This window comes from Oryx dammah, unplaced genomic scaffold, assembly GCF_014754425.2.
Source record: "Oryx dammah isolate SB20612 unplaced genomic scaffold, SCBI_Odam_1.1 HiC_scaffold_28, whole genome shotgun sequence".
NCBI lineage: Eukaryota > Metazoa > Chordata > Mammalia > Artiodactyla > Bovidae > Oryx > Oryx dammah.
In genome coordinates, this window is record NW_024070212.1 from 55523082 (window position 1) to 55532522 (window position 9441).

General features: G+C 36.8%; 1 protein-coding gene across 1 annotated transcript in view; it reads right to left on the reverse strand.

Moving 5' to 3' along the window:
* CLCA4 (chloride channel accessory 4) overlaps positions 1-8471 on the reverse strand; it is a 48329-nt gene extending 39858 nt beyond the window's left edge. Inside the window, exon 1 of the mRNA XM_040232401.1 lies at positions 8296-8471. Coding sequence (XP_040088335.1) covers positions 8296-8454 — 159 coding nt within the window. The 5' untranslated portion in view covers positions 8455-8471. The remainder of the gene's footprint in view (positions 1-8295) is intronic.
* Positions 8472-9441: the final 970 nt, after the last annotated feature.

Below are 9441 nucleotides of genomic sequence, written 5' to 3' on the forward strand. Positions count from 1 at the left end.
GACAAGCCACTGATACAACCCCACCCACAGTGAGGAAGCTCCACAATAAAGAGAACTCCACAAATTACCAGAATATAAAAAGGCCATTCCAAACGCAGCAATATAACCAAGATGAAGAGACAGAGGAATACCCAACAGGTAAAGGAGCAGGAGAAATGCCCACCAAACCAGACAAAAGAGGAAGAGATAGGGAATCTACCTGAGAAAGAATTCCGAATATTGATAGTGAAAATGATCCAAAATCTTGAAGTCAAAATGGAATCACAGATAAATACCCTAGAGACAAGGATTGAGAAGATGCAAGAAAGGTTCAACAAGGACCTAGAAGAAATAAAAAAGAGTCAATATACAATGAATAATGCAATAAATGAGATCAGAAACACTCTGGAGGCAACAAATAATAGAATAACGGAGGCAGAAGATAGGATTAGTGAAATAGAAGACAGAATGGTAGAAATAAATGAATCAGAGAGGAAAAAAGAAAAACGAATTAAAAGAAATGAGGACAATCTCAGAGACCTCCAGGACAATATGAAACGCTCCAACATTCGAATTATAGGAGTCCCAGAAGAAGAAGACAAAAAGAAAGACCATGAGAAAATCCTTGAGGAGATAATAGTTGAAAACTTCCCTAAAATGGGGAAGGAAATAATCACCCAAGTCCAAGAAACCCAGAGAGTCCCAAATAGGATAAACCCAAGGCGAAACACCCCAAGACACATATTAATCAAATTAACAAAGATCAAACACAAAGAACAACTATTAAAAGCAGCAAGGGGAAAACAACAAATAACACACAAGGGGATTCCCATAAGGATAACAGCTGATCTCTCAATAGAAACTCTTCAGGCCAGGAGGGAATGGCAAGACATACTTAAAGTGATGAAAGAAAATAACCTACAGCCCAGATTACTATACCCAGCAAGGATCTCATTCAAATACGAAGGAGAAATCAAAAGCTTTACAGACAAGCAAAAGCTGAGAGAATTCAGCACCACCAAACCAGCTCTCCAACAAATTCTAAAGGATATTCTCTAGACAGGAAACACAAAAAGGGAGTATAAACCCAAACCCAAAATAATAAAACAAATGGCAACGGGATCATACTTATCAATAATTACCTTAAACGTAAATGGATTGAATGCCCCAACCAAAAGGCAAAGACTGGCCGATTGGATACAAAAACAAGATCCCTCTATATGCTGCTTACAAGAGACCCACCTCAAAACAAGGGACACATACAGACTGAAAGTGAAGGGTTGGAAAAAGATATTCCATGCAAATAGAGACCAAAAGAAAGCAGGAGTGGCAATACTCATATCCGATAAAATAGACTTTAAAACAAAGGCTGTGAAAAGAGACAAAGAAGGCCACTACATAATGATCAAAGGATCAATCCAAGAAGAAGATATAACAATTATAAATATATATGCACCCAATATAGGAGCACCGCAATATGTAGGACAAATGCTAACAAGTATGAAAGGGGAAATTAACAACAACACAATAATAGTGGGAGACTTTAATACCCCACTCACACATATGGACAGATCAACTAAACAGAAAATTAACAAAGAAACGCAAACTTTAAATGATACATTAGACCAGTTAGACCTAATTGATATCTATAGGACATTTCACCCCAAAACAATGAATTTCACCTTTTTCTCAAGTGCTCATGGAACCTTCTCGAGGATAGATCACATCCTGGGCCATAAATATAACCTTGATAAATTCAAAAAAATCGAAATCATTCCAAGCATCTTTTCTGACCATAATGCACTAAGATTAGATCTCAATTACAGGAGGAAACCTATTAAAAATTCCAACATATGGAGGCTGAACAACACGCTTCTGAATAACAAACAAATCACGGAAGAAATCAAAAAAGAAATCAAAATATGCATAGAAACTAATGAAAATGAAAACACAACAACCCAAAACCTGTGGGACACTATAAAAGCAGTGCTAAGAGGAAAGTTCATAGCAATACAGGCATACCTCAAGAAACAATAAAAAAGTCAAATAAATAACCTAACTCTACACCTAAAGCAACTAGAAAAGGAAGAATTAGAGAACCCCAGAGTTAGCAGAAGGAAAGAAATCTTAAAAATTAGGGCAGAAATAAATGCAAAAGAAACAAAAGAGACCATAGCAAAAATCAACAAAGCCAAAAGCTGGTTCTTTGAAAGGATAAATAAAATTGACAGACCATTAGCCAGACTCATCAAGAAGCAAAGAGAGAAAAATCAAATCAATAAAATTAGAAATGAAAATGGAGAGATCACAACAGACAACACAGAAATACAAAGGATCATAAGAGACTACTATCAGCAATTATATGCCAATAAAATGGACAACCTGGAAGAAATGGACAAATTCTTAGAAAAATACAATTTTCCAAAACTAAACCAGGAAGAAATAGACAATCTTAACAGACCCATCACAAGCACGGAAATTGAAACTGTAATCAGAAATCTTCCAGCAAACAAAAGCCCAGGTCCAGACGGCTTCACAGCTGAATTCTACCAAAAATTTCGAGAAGAGTTAACACCTATCCTACTCAAACTCTTCCAGAAAATTGCAGAGGAAGGGAAACTTCCAAACTCATTCTATGAGGCCACCATCACCCTAATACCAAAACCTGACAAAGATACTACAAAAAAGGAAAACTACAGGCCAATATCACTGATGAATATAGATGCAAAAATCCTCAACAAAATTCTAGCAATCAGAATCCAACAACACATTAAAAAGATCGTACACCATGACCAAGTGGGCTTTATCCCAGGGATGCAAGGATTCTTCAACATCCGCAAATCAATCAATGTAATTCACCACATTAACAAATTGAAAAATAAAAACCATATGATTATCTCAATAGATGCAGAGAAGGCCTTTGACAAAATTCAACATCCATTTATGATAAAAACTCTCCAGAAAGCAGAAATAGAAGGAACATACCTCAATATAATAAAAGCTATATATGACAAACCCACAGCAAACATTATCCTCAATGGTGAAAAATTGAAAGCATTTCCCCTTAAGTCAGGAACAAGACAAGGGTGCCCACTTTCACCACTACTATTCAACATAGTTCTGGAAGTTTTAGCCACAGCAATCAGAGCAGAAAAAGAAATAAAAGGAATCCAAATTGGAAAAGAAGAAGTAAAACTCTCACTGTTTGCAGATGACATGATCCTCTACATAGAAAACACTAAAGACTCTACCAGAAAATTACTAGAGCTAATTAATGAATATCGTAAAGTTGCAGGATATAAAATCAACACACAGAAATCCCTTGCATTCGTATACACTAATAATGAGAAAGTAGAAGAAGAAATTAAGGAAACAATTCCATTCACCATTGCAACAAAAAGAATAAAATACTTAGGAATATATCTACCTAAAGAAACTAAAGGCCTATATACAGAAAACTTTAAAACACTGATGAAAGAAATCAAAGAGGACACTAATAGATGGAGAAATATACCATGCTCATGGATCGGAAGAATCAGTATAGTGAAAATGAGTATATTACCCAAAGCAATTTACAAATTCAATGCAATCCCTATCAAGATACCGGCGATATTTTTCACAGAACTAGAACAAATAATTTCAAGATTTGTATGGAAATACAAAAAACCACGAATAGCCAAAGCAATCTTGAGAAAGAAGGATGGAACTGGAGGAATCAATTTGCCTGACTTCAGGCTCTACTACAAAGCCACAGTCATCAAGACAGTATGGTATTGGCACAAAGACAGACATATAGATCAATGGAACAAAATAGAAAGCCCAGAGATAAATCCACACACATATGGACACCTTATCTTTGACAAAGGAGGCAAGAATATACAATGGAGTAAAGACAATCTCTTTAACAAGTGGTGCTGGGAAAACTGGTCAACCACTTGTAAAAGAATGAAGCTAGATCACTTTCTAACACCACACACAAAGATAAACTCAAAATGGATTAAAGATCTAAATGTAAGACCAGAAACTATAAAACTCTTAGAGGAGAACATAGGCAAAACACTCTCTGATATAAACCACAGCAGGATCCTCTATGATCCACCTCCCAGAATTCTGGAAATAAAAGCAAAAATAAACAAATGGGATCTAATTAAAATTAAAAGCTTCTGCACAACAAAGGAAAACATAAGCAAAGTGAAAAGACAGCCTTCCGAATGGGAGAAAATAATAGCAAATGAAGCAACTGACAAACAACTAATCTCAAAAATATACAAGCAACTCCTGCAGCTCAATTCCAGAAAAATAAACGACCCAATCAAAAAATGGGCCAAAGAACTAAATAGACATTTCTCCAAAGAAGACATACGGATGGCTAACAAACACATGAAAACATGCTCAACATCACTCATTATTAGAGAAATGCAAATCAAAACCACAATGAGGTACCACTTCACACCAGTCAGAATGTCTGCGATCCAAAAATCTGCAAGCAATAAATGCTGGAGAGGGTGTGGAGAGAAGGGAACCCTCCTACACTGTTGGTGGGAATGCAAACTAGTACAGCCACTATGGAGAACAGTGTGGAGATTCCTTAAAAAATTGCAAATAGAAATGCCTTATGACCCAGCAATCCCACTGTTGGGCATACACACAGAGGAAACCAGAATTGAAAGAAACACATGTACCCCAATGTTCATCGCAGCACTGTTTATAATAGCCAGGACATGGAAACAACCTAGATGTCCATCAGTAGATGAATGGATAAGAAAGCTGTGGTACATATACACAATGGAGTATTACTCAGCCATTAAAAAGAATACATTTGAATCAGTTCTGATGAGATGGATGAAACTGGAGCCGATTATACAGAGTGAAGTGAGCCAGAAAGAAAAACACCAATACAGTATACTAACACATATATATGGAATTTAGGAAGATGGCAATGATGACCCTGTATGCAGGACAGCAAAAAAGACACAGATGTGTATAGCGGACTTTTGGACTCAGAGGGAGAGGGAGAGGGTGTGATGATTTGGGAGAATGGCATTGAAACATGTATAATATCATGTAAGAATCGAAATGCCAGTCTATGTCTGATGCAGGATATGACACGCTTGGGGCTGACGCGCGGGGATGACCCAGAGAGATGTTGTGGGGAGGGGGGTGGGAGGGGGGTTCATGTTTGGGAACGCATGTACACCTGTGGTGGATTCATGTCAATCTATGCCAAAACCAATACAGAATTGTAAAGTAAAAATTAAAAATAAATAAATAAATTTAAAAAAAAAAAAGGAAACAGAGGATCACATGTGCTGATAACCAGCAAGCAAACTGGGTTCTGAGCCAGGAATCAGTCAGAAGCTAGGGTACAGAAAACTGAAGATCCAGAGGACTGGGTAGGAGTTTGGAAGAGGACTTCAGAGATCTCCTTAATTAGACTGAAGATTACTTCATCACTGGCCTAAAGCAGATGAAATAATTTTCTACCTAAGGAAGTTCCCCAAGAATGTCTCTCCTCTCTTTTTGTTTTGGATCTCAATTTAGATCTCAATCAGTTGTTTTCTGCTTAAAGTGATGACTCTCTCTGTCCTTTTGAGTGTATCTGGCATATAGTAAATTGAATTGCAGTACAGTTTGGGAAAATAAGATCACTGCATACAGTTTTGTGGGCTGCGAATTATACAAGTCCACGGGATTCAATTTATTTTATAGTCTTGTAACGCTATATAGTTGTCTTGGGTAGTGGTATGTTTATAAAGTCATGGAGGGATTTCAAATACCCTATATCAGATGACTGTGATAGCTTGGGGCCTGCTGGGGTGGCTAATAATGATTTTCAGAGGCTTCCATGCAGAATTTTATAATATTCCATCTAAATTCCTTCTCAGAATTACTATAATATCCTAGTTGGATCAAAGAAGATTAAGATATTAATGTTCTTAAAAAAAGTATTCTTCAACCCAAAAGACACATGAATAAAAGGAATAAGGAAAGTTGACAATTGAAGCTCAGGTCATAAATTATGAATCAATTCAACATATCTTACTATGGTCAGATAGTATCCCAAGAATAAGAGTATGTTCACTGTTCACCCTTTACAAAAAGAGCGATTTTTGTTGTCTTGTATAAAATGGATCTCAAATCCAGATCTATCAGCCTTCAAAACCCATGTGGAGGATCTCAGCTCTGATTTAACTTGACCTTGGGAAAATTATTTCCTTTTCCAAATCCCAGTTTTCCCTTCTATATAATGTGGATGAGAGTATTTCACAAGGTTGTCTGAAAATATCAATATAAGGACTTTGTAGAAGACTCAGAGAATGCCAGAAAACATTCTTCTAATCTGGGAATGTCTGCTAAACATTGAACTTTTATATTCAATAGAGAACCATTTTAACAAATGTTTTGCCCCTACAAACAATTCTTCCAAATACTGTTTCCTGAGCTTCAGTTAGTTTTGATACTGATCAACTAGATACTAAAAAGCTATCATTCACAATCAACTATATTAACTACTCGAGCCTGTGTTCATCAGTAAATTAATCTTTGTATTTTCCTGGAATTCAAAATGTGCCAGTAAGTAAATACTGCTGTGCTTAAGATTATACAGAATGAATGATAAATGACAGCCACAATATCACCTGCTCACCACTCACGTCAAGCTCATCGGCTTCTGACGGATAAGAACACCCATGGGGAAAGCAGAAAGTGAGAACTTAAGGAAACAATAGTGATGGAGTTAAATATAAGGAATTAGTAAATGTTGAGGTGAGTGACAGGGAGAATTAATTTACATGGCTGTAACACCAGTCTCTTTATTACATGGAACGTTAAAGTTGGATGAAACAATAGATATAAGAGTCTTTGGTTCAGTCCTGGAAACTTTCTCTTGTCTACCCACTCTTCTGAGTGAACTCAGTTACTCTCATGGCTTGAAATCTCATCTACACACTGATGACTCCCAAGTTTTTATCTCTCCCTAGATTTCCTCCTTGAATTCAGGTTCATATCTGCATCCATATGGATATCTAATGGGCTTCCCAGGTGGCGCTAGTGGTAAAGAACCTGCCTGTCAATACAGGAGACATAAAGACTCAGGTTGGATCCCTGGGTCGAGAAGACCCCTAGAGAAAGAAATGGCAAAAGCATCTCAAATTCAAAATTTTGCAAACTAACTTCTGACCTCCCAGCCACCAAATTTTCTCCACTTACGTCTTTCCCTTCTCAATCAGTGATAATACCACCCTTCCAAGTGTTCAGACCAAAACCCTTGAAGTCTTCTGTGACTTTAATTTTTCCCCCTTCCCTTCCCCTACCCCACACATCTAAATCATTAGCAAACTTGTCTATGATAAGATCACACCACATTAATGACGTCTACCACAATATCCCTGTTCATAGCCACTGTCGTTTCTCACTCCCAACAGCTCCCTACAGAGTATCCCTCAATACTTTTGTGTTCTAACAGAGCTTATACAAGATGAGTGACGTGGGAAAACCCTCTACAGTGTTTCCTCAACACTGCAGACAGAATGAGTCCAGAACCAGCACAAGCGAGCACACCTCCTCTTCTATGGATTCTGATTTCACTCAAAGCGAAAGTCCAGATCTTTCCAGTGGTCTGGGCCCTGCTACCTCGCCACCTCAGCTCTCCCCCACTCTTCCTCGCTTGGTCACATCAAGCATATTCTCATCTCCATGCTGCTGCACCCAGTGCCCACTCCCAGGGTTGTCAGTGGACTCTCCCCTCACTCATCTCAGGTCTCCACCCAGATGTTATGTCTAGTGAGACATTCCCTGACTACCCTGCATGAAACAGTAGCCTGCATTCTCCCCTTATCCTAGCCCCACCATCACTGCCTATCCCCTCTGCCAGTTTATTTTACTGCATAGCAACTTACTACCATGAACCTGCTATACATTGACATGTTTTTATTACCTGTATCATCTGAAGAAAATATATACTTCATGAGATCAGGAGTTTTAAAAAAGACCCGCTGCTCTCTCTCCTGTCGTGCCATAGCAAGCATTCAGTAAATCATTGTTTAAAGAACATACAAGTCCATTTGCTAACTTACAGATGGAGAAATGGAGGATCAGGGAGGCCCCATGCCTTGTCTTTGATTTTATGGTGGGACAGAGTAGAACCTTGTCTGGAACCTTCAGTTTCCTCTGCCCATTCCAGAGTTATTTTCTTTTTCTTACTGCACCTTGGTGCTTTTAAACTTCCTGGATTACTGAGAAGTTTCCATTGCAGTTGTTAACTACTATATATATTTCTTATCAATTCAAATAGAAGAAAGCCCATTACTTTCTTACCTGTATCTTTTCAATTAGTGTTTCATTTTCTGGCACAGCGGGGTCTATAGCAATGATAATTCCCTCATAGCCATTGTTATTCAGCCGAACAAGGGAAGTATTGGACCCCTGCAGCAGGTATAACATTAAGAGGAAGACAAAACTTCTGAATAACCCCATTGTTCTTCTTGAGTTGGTCCAGGCCCCAGTGTTGTTCAAGTGGCATTTCTTTCACCTTTAATCTCTCCATATATATATATATGTATATATACTCCTGAACATTATCAATGTTGGCTAGTTATGGGACTTTGACTGTATAAAGGTCAAAGTTACATATGTGAGAAAATATTTGACTTCAGATAACACAATTGTTTTATTGTATGTTACTGTAAAATGACCTGAATCATAGATGAGTTCAGAACATTTTATAAAATACATTGCACACATTCCTTTTGGGACATATTTTCTATGCTTTCTAAATCTGGCTAATTTCCTCAGTATAGACATATACTTTGTATTTTCTGAAGAGTGCAGTGTGACAATAAATAAAATTTCATCATGATATTAATAGAAAAAAATGCTAATTTTGTAATTCAGTTTTACATTGATTTAACTATTATTTAGATTATTTACTAACAGTAAAAATAATAGAAGAGAATGTTAAGATTACTAAATGTAAATAATGTCAAATTAGGTAAAATGGCTTTGAAAATTATAAGTATTTTAAAGACTGATAAATTGAGGGAAATTTAATAAAGTTATTAAAGTTTTTAAAGCCCTGTCCAGTAAAGAATGCATAGAATTTGTTTTTAATCAATTATATAAAAAAAAGAATGGTATGTGTTGGTTATTATTGAGGCAGAGTGAATCATCTTAATAGTTAATATTTATTCAGTACTTACCAGGGCAGAGATTCTTTCACTTACTCCTTACTGCAACTCTGTAACATAAGTATGAATATTATTTTCATTTTATACTTGGGGAAACTGAGGCATACAGTTTTAATACCTTGCCAAGATCACATAGGTAGTGAATGGCAGAGTCAGTATTTGAACCCAATATTCTTACTCCAGAGTTTTCTCATACTCCACAATAAGACAATATTGTCTTATAAGGCAAATAATATAATAAATTTTTTAATGAAAAAAGGGGGTCAGGATAGGAATT